Below are 16,677 nucleotides of genomic sequence, written 5' to 3' on the forward strand. Positions count from 1 at the left end.
TGAAGCTAGCGGCTGCTACACACATAGGTGATTAAGGCCACTAATTGTCTCCACACAAACATGAGATTTTTTGCCTAGTTTACTGCGAGTCCGTTCCATCAGAAAGCACACCATATTGTTAAGTAACAGAGGAGATCGGGGTACGCCTCTTTACTATAAGCTCTGCAGGACTTTGGGGGAATGAACTCAGCAGTTCAGTTTGATGCATGGCGGCCGGTCTGAGAGAAGCTTCCCGGCCATAGGGATGGTTCGTGAGCCAAAGAGAGCATGGGTACAGCTTGAGTACAGGGCGTCGGGACAGCGTATTCCCAGCAGTAGCAGGTGCAAGCAGCGACACGAGACGGACAGTTGCACACGGAGAAAAGCAGAGGACGGGAGGTGCACTGGGTCCCGTGGCGGCAGCAGAGCGCAGGAGCCGAGCCATGCACAGACGGCGCTGAATCGATTTGCGTTGGAGGTGCTGACTGCCGTCGACGAAGACGAACGCGTGCGAGGTGGCGTCAGTCGCGTTGGTGCCGTTAACTGCTGATGGTCCAACCACTGATCTGTTCAAAGTTCACACCGCTCCCAACCTGCAATAGAACACAAAGAGAATCAGGGCTGCATGAACTTGGATGAGAGAGGAGCATATGGAGTGATGGCTCTTGCCGGCGGCGTCGGGGCGTGGACACCAGTGGAGTGGATCGGACGGGGAGCACCTTAGGAGGAGGGAGGCGGCGTGCACCAGCGAGGTTTCCTGGGAGATGGGGGATCCCGGTCAGGTGCAGCCGAGCCAGGGGATGCGGTCGCCGAGGGAGGTCCGGTAGTGGGGGCGTGCTGGGGATGGACGGCGGGGTGGGAGGCGATCTGTGGATGGAGAGAGGTGCGCCGGGGCCGGGGCGACGGCGGCGAGAGGCGCGTCGGGGGATGGGCGCCGGCGGTGGGAGGCGTGCCGGGGCCGGTGCCGTGGCGACAACGATGAGAGGCGCGACGGGGCTGGGAGGGCCGTCGGCGGGAGGCGCGTGATGGAGGTGGGTTGGGTGGAGCCTCACGGCAATGGGGATTTTCAGATCGTGCTGGGGGAGGTTAGGGACGGACTGACACTTTGTTTTCTCTGGATCTCGGCACACCACGTTATTCCCCGAATTAGTACCACCTCGCGTATATTTTTAAATTCAAACTGAAAGCATAAATTTATGAGAAGAAGCGTATTGTGACGGTGAACCCATGAAGTCAATCCGTGCTTTATTATTACTAGCAGAAATGCCCGTGCGTTGCAACGGGAGAAAGAAAACTCTCTCTAACCCAATGAGGCTTCTTTCGTCCATGTCTAGTATTTTTAACATGACATCTATGTCAACATGATAGCCCGCCCGTGTTGCCACTTATCCTTCATTAAGCTCTTACAACGATGCTTGTGTTGTTTACCTGATCAAAGCATGTTGGAACGCAATCAATTCCAACGTGATGAGGTCAACCACCACATGACACACTTTTCATTGAAAAGCTCAAGGAAATGTTTATAACTTCAAATAATAATCGCGTCAAGCTAGATATGAGGATCGCCCTCTGTGAGCTAGTCCTGCACCTAGTCTGTACACCGATCTACTCATGCATCAAGTCCATATAACACCCCGATACTCCCGCTCGCTTTTGACTTGTAATGTTGTGGACTTGTTTCCTGGAGGGAGGGTGAGTCATGCGCGTGTCCCCACATGCCTCTTTAGTGTTTGGCTACGTAGCAAACGCCAAAATTTTCCTTAATTTCCAATAATACAATTGGAGATATGTTTGCCACAAATAGTACACAAATGTTCATCTAGAACATCCCATTCGACTATACTACAATGATCTAATGCATCTTAGCTAAAAATACATTATCAAAATCTACGTAAAAATAATTGACCAACACAAAGGTAAGAAACTTCTCAACAAATAAAAAGTGATAATGCACGTGCAGACTCTTTTGCCCATAAAAGAACAAATATATTGATGGTGGCCTTATTCTTGGAGCATTTCTTCAATTACTTGGGAAACCAAACTTACATAGTGTCAGGAATTCCATTTGAATTTCTACATACTTTCTCCACATAGCCTTGTACTGGTTGAAAGCAAAAAACTCTATAGTGATTACATAGAGTAAGCACATAGAAAATGACAGTCATCCACACTCCCCAAAGTAAGCAGTCAGTTAGCATAAATTGCTAGTCATTGATCATAATTTCACTACTCTAGTCACCATAAGTGAGAACAATATTCTTCCGCGATAACAACACAAACTCAATTGCAACTGAATCAGAGCCGACACAACACACAACACTTGCCAGATCAAATAATTTCATGGTGATGTTGTTTAGAGCGAGTGTTTTTCAGTGGAATAAATGAGTCATCTGGAGCGAAATTTTGGGATGCCTGCACACTGTACTATTTTAGGATGACATAGTAGATAAGTCATAATACAAGTAGAAGTGGCAACTGACAAGAAAACATACTTAAGTACTTAAATGCATAAATAATGTCAATGACTCACCAATTAAAGTACCGATCAAGCTGTTTTATAGGGTGCTCTAGTATTCTTGTGTATACCACAGCTAGATGACTCCATGCTTGAAGTGATTCTTCATTCTTGATGTACTCATCCCACAAAGTATTGGAACCATAATCTGTTCCAACATATGCCAAACCCCGATTAAACAGTCTGTGGAAAAAAAAACAGTGGGTTTAGTTGCTGATGAAAGAATGAAACAATCAACCCCCAGAAAAAGAAACATTAGATAGTTCCAGGAACACTAAATGAATGATGGCTTGCACGGTCAAACAGTGAAAGCTACATTTGCAACGAAGGAGGACTGTATTTTTCTTGAAAGATCTAGACTTCAGTACTTTGTATAGCACAAACATGTGATCTCCAAATTGGCCACTTAGTTAATGCGCTAAATGACTAATATTGGCTATATGAAAATACTTATACTCCCTCTATCCAGGTTTATAGGGCATGAGCGGATATTTTACGAACTCGACAATTTGACTAACGAAACATATGTATATACCAGCAAAAGCATACCACTGGATTTGTATTCGAATGAAGTTTCTAGACATACTTTCGGTGGCATATAGCATGTTGAGGACCTAAAAGCCTGTGCAAGCCCTACAAACCCAGATGAAGGGAGTACAGATTATAGCTGCTACAAAAGGAAAAAGGTCAAACAGATTATGTACTTCATGGAGAGAGATTAGTCATTACAACTAACAGACATGCACGGAGTCTAAGAACACACTGCCTAAGCCAAAATTTGAATATATGCAACATCTCCATGGCCTACTATCACAACGACTGCGAAAATACAGTGTATATTATAAAGCATTTCATCAAGCATTCATGTTCAGGTACTAAGTATTGTAAAATCACTTCTCGTCATGTATTCCTGTATATATATACAGCCTAAAATGCAGTAGTTAACAAAAGTCAAGACATAAAAAGAAGTTAAAAACTTCATTAGAATAGTTTGGGTATTCAATTGCTACCTTGTGATGACATCTGGGTCATTGTATGTTGAGATCGCAAACTGACAATAATTACACCATATGTCCACTGAATAAGTAACTGCAAGAACTGCCCGTTCATACACCTCAAAAACTTTATTGACACCATCTAGACGGCCTTCATGATCTGCATATTTCTTCCAATAGCCAAAGCACAGAGGGAACTCCGCACGGAATGCATCATACACTTTCCGTATTTTTAATATGTCGCTCTGACCAGGAATACACAAAAATATGCCATTAGCATAAATTTGTTTATCATTAAAAATCCATTTTATTTTGTTAACCAAACAGAACAAATTTATATCTAGTGTTGTCCATTAGAACACGAATAAGGACAGATTGACAAGACTACAGTAGGACAATGATGAAACTACTACAGGGAACAAGGCCCATGAAGTCAAAAAGAAAATATACTGGGATCCTACAAGACAGAGAAATGTAGAAAGAAAATGTGCTAAACAAAAACAAGGGAGCGAGTGACCATCCATGCATAACAAAGATTGGCATAACTTTGTGGTCCACAAGATACAGATCGATTGCATATGACCACAGGAATATGTAACGCATGTGGGCACAAAAAGAGGATAAGCTGCTGAAAATTATGACACATCCATACAGCAAGTTGCAAAAAGGAGAACAATGCACTGTATGGTAAGGCAACAATTTCAATTTCACCTCAGCAATCCTCTCCGTCTCTTCAATAAGTGCGGTCCAAGCATCGACGTCTAAGCAATCCAAGGTGACAACATCCCATAATTAACCTAGCCTCTTCCACTGAAAGCAACAACCTATTAGCAACAAAGTAGCAGGCAGGCAACGAAACCAGATAGAGAAGGCTTCTGCCTCAGCAACATTACCATCCTCATACGACTGCTAGGGAACCACGGGATCGGCCATCTCGACGGCGGCGGCGCCGTCCTCCGTGGCCCCCGCGGCCTGGTAGCCCGTTGCCTCGCCGGAGGTCCCGTACGCGGATCCGCTGGCTGTCTGCGCCCTGTCGTAAGGGGCGCCCCCCGGGAGATGCGGGGGTGGCGGTGGGAGAACCTCGGCCGGGTCGCTGCCCAGACCCGCCTCCACGACGTCCAAGGGCGACGGTGGGGGAGCCTGGACGGGTCGCTGCCCAGACCTGCCCCCGCGTCAGCTTCCGCGTGGCCGTCGGGGTTCTCCATCCCCGCGCGCCCATGAGCAATGGTTCGGGCTGGTGTGGTGGAGGCCGGAGTGGGCGGCGGCATTGACCCGCTGGTCCTCGGCGTCCGGCAAGGCCCAGTACGCCGTCCCGGCATGGCGGTGGAGCGGCAGGGGAGGAGGCGCGTGGTGGCTCGGGATACGGCCGGGGAAGAATACCGGCCGCGCGGCCGCGCGAGGTGGTGGCGCCGGCGCCGTTGTCGTAGGCATCGAGGAGGAGAGCCCGTGCTTTTTTTTTTTTGAGGTGAGGAGAGCCCGTGCTGCTGTATTTCTTTTTACAGAACTGCTTCCTCCGTGACCGTGAGTCAGCCCAGCCCACGAACGAAACGTGAAGTCCGGATCGGGCACGTATTTTTCGCGGAAAGGGCCAGGCGGGACGAAGGCCCAGCCGTTCAACGCACGAAGAAACACACGTGACGTACCAACGGACCCCAAAATTAGTACCACCTCGTTTATATTATGAGTTTGTCTTTACAAATCGTAAAAACGTATTATGACATGAGAAGAAAGCGTATTGTGACGGTGAACCCGACAAAGTCAATCCGTGCTTTATTATTAAAAAAAATTAGGGAAAGATTATTATATATATATATATATATATATATATATATATATATATTATACTAGCACAAATGCCCGTGCGTTGCAACGGGAAAAAAAATTCTGTTCTTATAAACCATGTCTGGTCGGGTCGAGGAACTATATCACGGGATAAGTTGCTTATGATAAAAAATGTATAATTTGAGGATCACGAGTTCATGACATGGAGCTTAGGACATGGGTGCGATTCAGAGTAAATTGATCTGCTGACAACATTTTCTTTTCGTAAAACTTTTGATCTATTCTTAACATCATGGCAACATAAAGAACATCAAAAATAATAAAATATAGTAAGTAATAACAATTACGTCGAGCATTTCAATGGAAAATAAAATTGTTGCAAATTTAGTTCTAATATTAATGCCCATGACAACGTCTGGGAAAGAAATCTAGTTCCTATGAACAAAGATAGAACTTGGGGTACGATTCGAGTAAATTGATCTGATTAACAATATTTTCTTATGGAAAAAGTTCTGTTTTATTCATAGTATCATTGTGATAATATAAAGCACATTAAAAGTATTTAAATTTAATGAGTATTCAAAACTACATCATATGTTTCAACAAAAAATAAAATTAACACAAATTTAGTAAGGAATATTAATGCCGATGGCAACGTCCTCCTCTACCATGCATTATAAACCATTGTGCAACATCCTCTCCAATCATTGTGCAATGTCTTCCTTTCATTATTTTGTTGTTACTTGTGCGCCCAATCCCAATGGATGGTACTTTCTTTCTACCTTGCATGTATGTGAAGCCCCATAATTACCCCACAATTCTGGGAATTATTTCCTACCCAATCGACGATGCATCTTTTTTTTAGATGCATGGCAAGCCCCCATGGTTGCGATGGTCAAGACTCGAGACTGCACTTGGTAATTCTACACAAATATGGCAATGGAAAAGAAAGATAAGGGTACCTGTCCACGTAATTGAAGCTTGGTAGTGGTCATGGCATGCTGGTTCAATTAGCTTGGAGCAATCCCAGGTCAAGGTCACAACAACGGTGATTTGGATGCATGCATGGTTGTAAAGCTACATCGACAGCACTCGGTCCTTCAGCCTCTGCCGCTTTTTTTATCTGATGAATTTTGCTGCTCTACTCCTGCTGCTATTGTATCACACAACAGAATTTGATCGAAAGACGAAATCTGCGTCCACTGCGACCACAAGGCTGGGCACGAATCCTTTTGTGACTGTGATTGAGACGTGTGTTCTCGACGAGTTCATTTTAACTGTGTCACCTGCATAAGAGAACTCGGCAAGGATGGTCCTTGTCGTCGGCAGCGGCGAGGCCGCAGACGGAGGAGTTGAGCCGGAGAAGCTGCAAGACGCTCTTGTAGAATGCTGGCTCAGGTATGCGGCTCGACGACTGCTTTCGGAGACGCCGAGTACAAACGCCACGCTTGAACGATTCTCTTTGGAGAGATACACATACAAGGCCGAGATACACGTACAAGGCCAATGCTAGCTAGCCAACGCTAGCGCCTTGATTAGAACATATAAGTTGAGCGGATCGATTTCGCCGGCTACGGACGCACACACGACGAGATGCTAGTCGACGGCAACAGGCTTGCCGGCGGCGCGCGGTGATCAGTACGTGCGCCAACGCTGAGGACGTGGAGGCGGAGCAGCACTGATTTCTTCCAGCGGAGGTATCCATCCTCTCCGTCCAGAGCAAAGGCAACGGCGGCGACGATATTGATCCCTTCACATCTGCCGTGTTGTGATTCTTCCTACGATCTCACGATTTGAGCAACGACTTCGATCCCGATCTAGCATCGAGGTGAGAAGCGGCGGCGGCGGCGGCTTCGTGCGTGTGGAGGACGAAGGGATTGTGTGCGTGATGTCTTTGTTTGCTCGTAATATGTAACCTGGTGGAGGCCCTATGCTTTCAGGAGGAGTCATGCCCGTGCTCTCTCCTTCGAGGCCCAATACAATCCTGGTGGCCCAATCGATCGAATCGTCATCTTTCTGCGACACTTATTATTATTAGAACCACCTCACGTATTAGTACCACCTCACGTATATGTTTTAAATTCAAACTGAAAGCGTAAATTCATAGAAAGAAAGCGTATTGTGACGGTGAACCCGACAAAGTCGATCCGATCCGTGCTTTATTATTATTAGGGAGAGATTAGGGAAAGAATTAATCTAATTAATTAATTCCTAACACTCCCCCTAATCAATGCTTGTCTTTGTGAACATACATCATCTTGATAGTCTCCTCCTAGTATGTATTTGCCTTGAACGTTCATCATCTTCATCTTGGAAGTCTCCTCCAAAAACCCTGTGGGAAAAATATGAGGAGAATAGTGTAGACATGTTGCTAAAACTCCTTTAAACCGAGTGGGAAAATAAATAAGGCGAAAATGATGCAACATATAATGATTATTGTCTCTTGATAACTCATACGAGAAAAACCTTTGAAGAAGGAGAAAACTCATTGGTGAGTTTAGAGAACAATAAATATGTCTTGAGTACTTCCTTTAAAAACCCCAATAGGGAAAATAGAAAGTATGACATATAATCTTTGAGAAGATATTGCCTCATTAAAAACCGTTACGAGAAACTTTGAGAGAAAACTCATAAGGGAAAAGAGTGTGATTATATATGCCATTGAAAACTCCTTTAAAACCCAATGGAAAAAATATAAGGAGAAAATGATATAAAATATATGAACACTTGTATCTATATTGTCTCGTTAAAAACCTTTTATGAGAAACCATTAGGGAAAAACTCATGAAGGGAAAAAGAGTACAATATATGTAATCTGATGATTGTTAACAGGTTATACTTTGGGAGATTACTCCCCCTGGACTTTGCAAATCTGGAGGATGTCTCATATCAATTACATTGACATGATCATGACATTATGAATAATATGTCAGTTTTTCCAATATTTTGTTTGCAAATTGTTTCATCACTTTTCTATAATTCATGAGGATAAGTGATCTCGAGCAATGTGCTTTGTGATATTGCTCTTCATATAACTTGTATGTATTGAGTAATACAAGTGGTAGCATCTTGATAAATCAAGTTATGTTATTCTGATGAATCTCAACCACATGGTTTTGAGTGTGGTTTATCATTCTGCCGAGCCATGCATATTTTGCAATGCTTGTAGATAAAGAAATTATGTGAGAATGATAAGTGGAAGTATTAAAGTCCATTTTGATGACTTTCATAAGAAGACTATTCCAATGAATTCAGTCATTGATGTGGCATTGTTGGGATCAAATAAAGAGCCAATATCATTTCATATATCATGGTCATATCTTGATTTTCTTGATGGAATTGTCCAAGATTTATTGTGAGCTTGAGATATAAGTTGATATTTCTTATATCGACCATATACCTTTGTTGGGGGTTGCACTCTAAGCAAAGATAGCAAGCATAGTGTCAGGCCAGACATGGTTTGCAATTATATGAGTGCTTTGTTATTAGTAAGATAGAAATTCACGTGTTGATGTCACTTAATTATCACCCTAGGTATGAATGGATTTGTATCCTATTAGTATGACCATACATGACTTATTGTTGGTACAGTATATCCATATTGAACTTCTCATATATGTATTGGATATATGTAGACTGATAGTTCTTGAGAGAATGCTCAAGTTGTAAACTTAAGCTAAATTTGGTTCAATCCAAAATTTCCGTCTTGAGATGATTTTGTGTATGTTTAGGTCTTGTATAGATATTAATGATGAGGTCATCAATATACATGGAGGTGATGAAAGAAATCAAATTGATTCTTTTACTAAACATGTAAATAATCATCATTATTCGAGTAACCCTTTTGAAGAAGGAACTCATTTAGTCGGTAGTACCATACGATTTCCGACTATTTCAAGTCATAGAGTGACTTATGAAGTTTTACACAAAATTTGTTGCGATTTGCTTTTGAATTCGGAAGTATAAGCCCTTCAGGACCTCAATATAGATTTCCGAAACGAGTGACTCATATAAGTATGTAGCCACTTCATCCATCAACTGCATGGATAATTTTATTATTTTATTGCCAATGATATTTAGTATCGAAACATAATTCCACTCATACCAAGCGGGTATGTTACATCGTAATCGATGTCGGGTCTCTGCGTGAACCCTTTTGCTACAAGCCTCGCTTTCTCACCCCCTCATTGACTTTGTTCATGAATGAGAAGTTTTTAGTATTTCATATGGAAGATACTTATGAGAAGTAGGTATTATTGCGGTAAATACCACTCATTTGCAGAGTGAGTGCTATTCTTCGTTACTTGCTTCCTTTTATGTGAACCAATATGAGTGCAAGAGGCACTCTACCATGGATTTTGGTTCAGGGCCCAAAAGGTTTTAGCAATTTGAGAAGAAATATATGTCGACAAATGTAGTCTTTAGTTTATATGATTCTAATGGAATCATTGAAGTTTGTGGATAGTATATTCATTCCTTTTTAACTCCTTGTGATTTCCTACAACAAATGGAGTCAAGGTGTCTCGATGTCCCGGCACCAAAACATTTTTGCACATTTATGTCGGGCTTTGGATGATGAGCATCTAGTGAGGTGTCTCTCAACTTGATGTTGAATTACATTTACTGGTTGAGGATTTGATTTCCTCTATTTCCGCGGAAGCATATGAGAAGTTATATCTCGTCTTGTCAGATTTTCTCCTCCCTTGCTCTCATTTGGGGAGAAGAGTGGTTTATCATGTACCTCCACTCTTTCTGACACTTACTGCAGGAATATAGAATTTAGTGACACCTTGTCATCAGTAAATGTATGTGGCAAATTTGCAATGTGTTGCAAATATATGATTCTCTAAACTTCTAGTTCAGATTCTTTGAGTACGTGGATATAAGGATTGAATGTCAATAACATTTCTAATTTATTTCTTGGCATTATTTGTGGTACTTATCTCCCCCAATGCCGGAAAATATCCTTATTGCCGATGTAATCAGCATACGGGCTATGAATAATTTTGATTGACGGATAAATTGTTATTCCTCACATAGATCCCTAATTTTCTGTGAGGGCCCATTGATGTACGCTGGAGTGGTGATATCGGTATGTAACCGAATTATCGCAGATGGGAAATACTTTGTTGATTTTCACGTAGTAACTACAATGGGAAAGTAGTATGATATGCAGTTGGTATGATTTAGATCATACTTACAGTGTGTAAGGCCGTATGTGTCCAACAAGAGGCTGGTAAATTTACAATTCTTTAAAAGTGGTCATGTAATTCATTTAACTCTCTTTGATAAGAAATTTAGCTAAACCATTCTGGGTATGCACAGAAAGTACTTAATGCAAAAAAATGCTCATTGAATGAGTTCAACAACATTGTTCATTCGAATGGGTTTATGGATCCTGTTTTCAGGAGAATGTGCTCTTACTTTGATAAGTTGAGCAATTTTTTAGTAAGATCATGCATGGTTGTGTGTGATAAGAGACACACTTAAAAACATTTTATGAATGTGTATATGAGTACCATGAAGTATCTAAATTATCCCTGATAATGGTTAAGCAATCCAGACATATCTTTTGAATGTGTTCAAGGAAGAATAAGTGTCCTGCTTAGAATTTTAAGGTAAGAGTGCCTTAAAACTTATTTCCCCAATGACACATGCAGTGCACATAAAATCTGATGATTTGGGAAAATTTGTTACTTGATAAGTTGTGACCAACAGGATTGTCAATAATTTTCTAAACAACAGGTTGTCCTCTCTTGGCCCAGTAGTTCCGCAACTACTACCGTGGTTGTTGCCAACGGGCCCCAAACCAGGATGGTTAAGTCTACCAAGCCAAATATTTAATTTATTAAGATCTAGAAAATTATTGTGTACGCAACAATATTGAGTATGACTTGATTCATACATTCAAAAATTTATCGAATATCATGTCCGAGAAATAAGATATTGAACATCGCACTACTTGTAGTACAACAAGTATAGGTTAATAATATTTTGGGATAATTAAGAGATTACATGAGGTCTCCAATATTATTGAAAAATTTATTACGCAAACATATCATCGTTGCAATGGAATTCACCATCCTTTTATTGCACTAGATTTTTGGTTCTCAACTTCTGATGAAGATTTGAGAACAATCCTTTACCAGAATATTTTCTGGTTGTAAGTTTGCAAATTTTAAAATTTATCCCAAATGTGTGCTGTGGTTTGACTATGTATTTGAGGGTTTGGTAATCATAGGCACGATGTTTGTATAACCACACATTTGACGAACTTGAGGGTTGTCTTTGTGATCGTTTGAAAACGATTTATTCCCTATTAGAGGTAATTCTGTCTTCAGTTGCCTCCACATTACTTTGAATTCCTCATGGTGCTATTTTGTGAGCACTAAGTTGCATTGTATTCTCGGTACTAGCAAGAATTTTAAATTGTGGTATAGCACCTATTGGGTGAATCTGATGATTTTAAGAAATTTGATGGTTCTTAATCATAAAAATGGTAGTACCATCTTAAGAGGATGTAAAGTGCATTAAGGGCTTTTCAACTGGATCTATATATAGGAAAATATTTGATCATGAGAACTCAACTTGAAGTTGATTAAGTGATAAAATTGTGAGCTGCGATAGACTTGAGGTCTTGAAAACTGAATGGTGGTCATCCGCGTTGTGCTCATTAGCTATTAAGAGAATAGCCATGACATATTATCCCGTCGGTGGAGTTATAGTGGCAACAATGCCACATGTGGATTCAATGACTAATGTCATGAATCATCTTAAAATAAATTCTCCCACCTAATTATGAATTTCGTGCATTTGAAAATGTAAGCAATGAAAATGATTTGTTTGAGAACAATCATGGCCGAGGTGATCCTTGGTGAACCTAGGTGTATCCTTTAATACAACGCATGTGATGAAATCATTGTTAATATTTTGGACTTCATTCTTGAGGAAGTGTGTGACGATTAGAGTCACTGCCAAATCGTATAGAATTTGCATGTTCGACATTGGTTAGTCACTATGAAAGTATAACCACAATGTGATCTGGACATTTGCAACAGTGTTTGAGACACTTGCTATAAATTATGGTATCCATCTTGATGGATGGACGACACTATAATTAGAAATAGTGACATAGGCTCTTCTGCCATGTATTTTACCAATGTAATAGAAGGTAATCGCTGGTATATGCAAATATTTGCATAGTTTTCCATCACATATTCAAGCAAAGTGAGGCTTGAATAGTTTGTGTTAGCACAAAAATACCATTTCGACATATAACAAGTGTGCAAGAACAATCTTTACTATGAGAGTAAAATATTTTAGTGAACAACAACAATAAATGCTTCGGATGAGCAAGTTTTAATTTGGCTGATGCCTTATAGCCATATGTGTAGACCTCAATTTATATAGGACAACACTTCGAAGATAGTCACCGGATGTGGTATAGATCTCGCAGTAATAGAAAACATAGTCTGACTTTTGTCAGTAGATGTTCATATCTCTATTACCTTATGTTATGCTATACTTAAGAAAATCACTTTGAAGGTAATCATCTGTCCAAGTGGCATGATGTAGACCTTGCAGTAATAGTGGATAGTCCGTAAAAATTTACAGTAGATGCCACTATTACCTTATGATATCTCGAGGTAGTCACATATAATATTAATATTTGGAAGAGCACTTCGAAGGTAGTCATCTTGTTAAAATGACAAGATGTAGACCTCACAATAGTGGTGGATAATCTGCAAATAGTGCACTAGATACCATCAATACCTTGTGATTCACAAATAACATTTGGAATAGTCACATTAAATTTGGAAGAGCACTTGAAGGTCATCTTATCAAAAGATAAGATGTAGACCTCACAGTAATGATGGATAATCTGCAAACCATGCAGTAGATGCCATCAATACTTTGTGATTCACAAATAAAATTTATACTAGTCATGTTAAGATGTGCAAGACATTTTATGACACAGTTGTTACACTAAGAATGTTCTAGAAATAGGTCTAGAATATTTATTTACAAGATCTAAATGTAATGCAGAAGAACCTGAGGGTATATATTATAGTACTGACAATGACCTAACCATAGGTTTATGTATAAGCAACGGACTGATGACAGAAATCTGCAAAATATGTTAAGCCTGAGGGATTAACAGAGAACACAGGGCCTTTTGATTAATAATAAATATAGAAAGGAGGAAAATGCAAAACTGCGTAAGGATAAGGTTTCACCAAATCCTCATCCCGTGCGTGTGTGCATAGGAATCAATTTCCTGCTTGTGTGTGCGTGGATTGGAATCAATCGATTCCTTCCTGTTCGTGCGTTCTGGCCATGGTTACCGATGATGCCGCGTGCAGTGCGTGCACCCGACTGGTGGTTCCGCTGCGTCTTGCGCCGCGTGGACTGCCTCCGCCCGGGCTGGGGACCGCGCTGCCGCGCGCTGGTCGATGACCACCGCCGCGTCGCCGCGACACGTCGCGTTTGCCTCTAGTGCGGGCTGGATCGCCACGCCCGTGAGGCCGTGAGGGCGCTTCCGGCTGCCGGCTTACGTGCCTGAGGACGCGCCGATGCGGTGGCCGCGGGCTTGCTGAGGCGAGGAAGGCCGCGGATGCGGTCGCTGCCGTTGGCGTTAGGAGAAGGGGATGGAGGCGCGAGACCCAGGCGCGCTGGAGGTCGCGCCGCCGTGCCTTGAGAAGCCGGTCGCGCCGAGGGCCGCGGTCGATGGCCTGATGGCCAAACACTGCCACCGGATGAAAAATTCTATCAATTTTATCCCCTGTTCGTTCCTCTCCCTTTTTCTCTGTTTTCTACTTCCCTGTTCTTCTCGTCTTGGTAGATGCAGGGAAATTTGGATTTTTGTGCTTTCTTCTGATGGTTGCTTGGTTGCTCTTTGCATCTGCGACGAAAAACAAATCTAAGATTGAGAAGGAACTGCCAATTTAATTTGTTGATGATTGATGGCAAGATCGTTGGAGAAGACGATGGGGTCGATTAAAGGAGAAACGAGGGGAAGTCGTTTCCAGCGTTTCCGATGTTCATCGGAGTTGTTCGTCGGTGCTCTCGGTAGAGGCGTGCTGATAACGTGTAAAGATGGAAAAGACAGAGCAGAGAGAATAATGGATGAACAGTTATTCTATTGATTGAAGATTGGGGTATTTATACCTAGTTTACAAGGCGGGTACAAAAGGAGGCAGTTGCCAAAAGTGGCACCGACATAGCAGTGATTAATAGTTAATTAATCTAATTAATTAATTCCTAACATTTACCACGAAGTGACACGGGCCGCCTGAGGCTGGTCGGCGTCCAGACCAAATTGGGTGGAGACCCGTAAGGGCATGTAGGCTTCAGTTTGGTGCTGCTCCAGATTTTCCACGTAGATAAATGTGTCAGAGCATCAGTGTATGGTTGTAAGAGCAACTTTAGCAGACCCCGCATTCCGCCGGTCCGCAAAATGCATTTGTAGTTCGTGTAAAACCGCTTTTGCGGGCTGGCACAGATGCAGACCCTCAAACGGATCCGTAAAAAAGTATATTCGCGGAATATATTTTTTACGGGTCGGCTTTTGCGGGCTCTGCTCGAACACACCGCGATGACCCGCAAACAGAAAACGGCATTTCTCGCATTTGGCATAGGTTTTGACACATAAGTTCAAATTCAAACGACATAACGAAGTTTTACGCGCAAATAAAAGCCAAGTTCAATATGACAAACGCAAAAGAGAGCCCTGCAAAAGTTTGCGCCCATGTACAGCACCATCTTGGTCGATCTTCACTCCGCGCCATCTTGAAGTTCTTCGCCACCACCGAATCCATCTTGAAGTTCTTCGCCACCACCGAAACCACCTCCGGCGCTTGTCCCAACTCGCGCACCGAAATCATCGACATTGCCACCATATGGAGCAGAGAAAACATCTCCGGAACTGTAACACGGACCGGCCGATGCGACCATTCTCCTTTTCAAGATTTCTCTCCTTGCCATATCATGCCATGTTTTGGTGAGGTCGTCCATGTCATTGCGGTTCATTGACATGATCTTGTTTTCTTCGGCGAGCAACAAGGACATGGATTTGTTTTCAGCGGTGCGTGCTCTTCTCTCCTCAATGTCAGCTTTGCGGAGCCCCTCTTCCTTGAGTATTTGTCACTTTTCTTGCTTCTCTTTTGCCTTCTTCTCGGCCAACTCTTTCTTGATCTCCAACGACTTCAACAACATCAACTCGTCTGATTGCACCATGACATCAATCTTCTCCCTCAAGTTCGATGCTTCTTGTTCTCTCTTCATCTTCTCCTTAGTCTTCTTGTCGCCATCGGGCTTGTGCTAATTTCTTGGGCCATCATCATCCTCATCTTCATCCATGTTTGTAAGTGAGCCTCTCTTTAGTGGGGATTCTTTGTCGATCAACTTCCACTTCTCGCACTTTTGGAGGAACTCCCAACAATGCTCTAGTTTGAAGAATCTGCCTTCCGAAGCTTCCATGTCCTTGTATCTATGTTGAACAATCTTGTCCTACAAAATATGAACAAAGTGATGCAATCATTTCCCATGATGCAAATATGATGATGCACAACTTGAACAAAGGCAAAACAAACTCACATAGTCGGACTCCACGGTGCCACTTGGAGGTGCATTGCGTACTTGCTCCAAGCAAGCTGCCCAACGACTGCACATAGGCTTGATATTCTACCAACGCCCTTGAAGCGACCGAAATGTGCGTGGAGTCCTATTGGGGTGCTTTGCCATAATGCGGAAGTATTGATATTCAATCCTTTGCCAATATCTCTTGGCGGTTTGAGAAGTACCCGTGCATGCATCAAGAGACACCGCACTCCATGCTTTGATCAAAGCTTGATCTTCCAAGATCGTGTAGTTCTTCGATCTTTGGCTTTTCCCAGTTTATGTTTGCAATTGATTATACGCTTTCGCTTCGATCTCCTCCAATTCATCCTCACAACCATGATCATCCACGCCACCCTCCGTTTCATTGTAGTCGAACGCGGCGAACGGGGCTTGATCAATGTCAACCGCGTTCGTGTCCAACAAGTTCACGAACTCGGTAGTTGCATTGTTCGAACCACTGCTATAGTGAACGATAACAAGTCACGAGCTATCGAGAATAATGGAGAAAATGAAAGGAAATCGCCAAGACCGGAGACGCATACCTTCCGGCCATTTCGTCGAACACCTGGCTTGCGGGGGGGGGGGGGGGGCACCGTTGAACGGCATCGCCGGAGCACCTCTTTCCGGGATGGAGTGAGAGGATGAAGAAGGTGCCTTCTTTGAAGCCGGAATCTTCCTCCGCTTTACGCCCACGACCTTGCCGACCTTCTCCGCCGCCAGCCGGGATCGCGATGCGGCGTTGGCGCCCGGAGCGCGGGGGCAGCCGGATTCCCGCCCTGCACGACC

General features: G+C 42.8%; 1 protein-coding gene across 1 annotated transcript; it reads right to left on the bottom strand.

Moving 5' to 3' along the window:
• Positions 1-1,980: 1,980 nt before the first annotated feature.
• LOC120976556 (pre-mRNA-processing factor 39-1-like) lies at positions 1,981-16,444 on the bottom strand. Its single transcript, XM_073511672.1, has 6 exons — positions 16,434-16,444; positions 16,190-16,351; positions 4,201-4,279; positions 3,505-3,734; positions 2,510-2,677; positions 1,981-2,391 (listed from the first exon to the last, which is right to left on the bottom strand). The coding sequence occupies exons 1-6, from the start codon at positions 16,442-16,444 to the stop codon at positions 2,349-2,351; spliced, it is 693 nt and encodes a 230-aa protein (XP_073367773.1). The 3' UTR covers positions 1,981-2,348.
• Between the last annotated feature and the right edge of the window lie 233 nt (positions 16,445-16,677).

This window comes from Aegilops tauschii, chromosome 3 (genome assembly GCF_002575655.3).
Source record: "Aegilops tauschii subsp. strangulata cultivar AL8/78 chromosome 3, Aet v6.0, whole genome shotgun sequence".
Classification (NCBI taxonomy): domain Eukaryota; kingdom Viridiplantae; phylum Streptophyta; class Magnoliopsida; order Poales; family Poaceae; genus Aegilops; species Aegilops tauschii.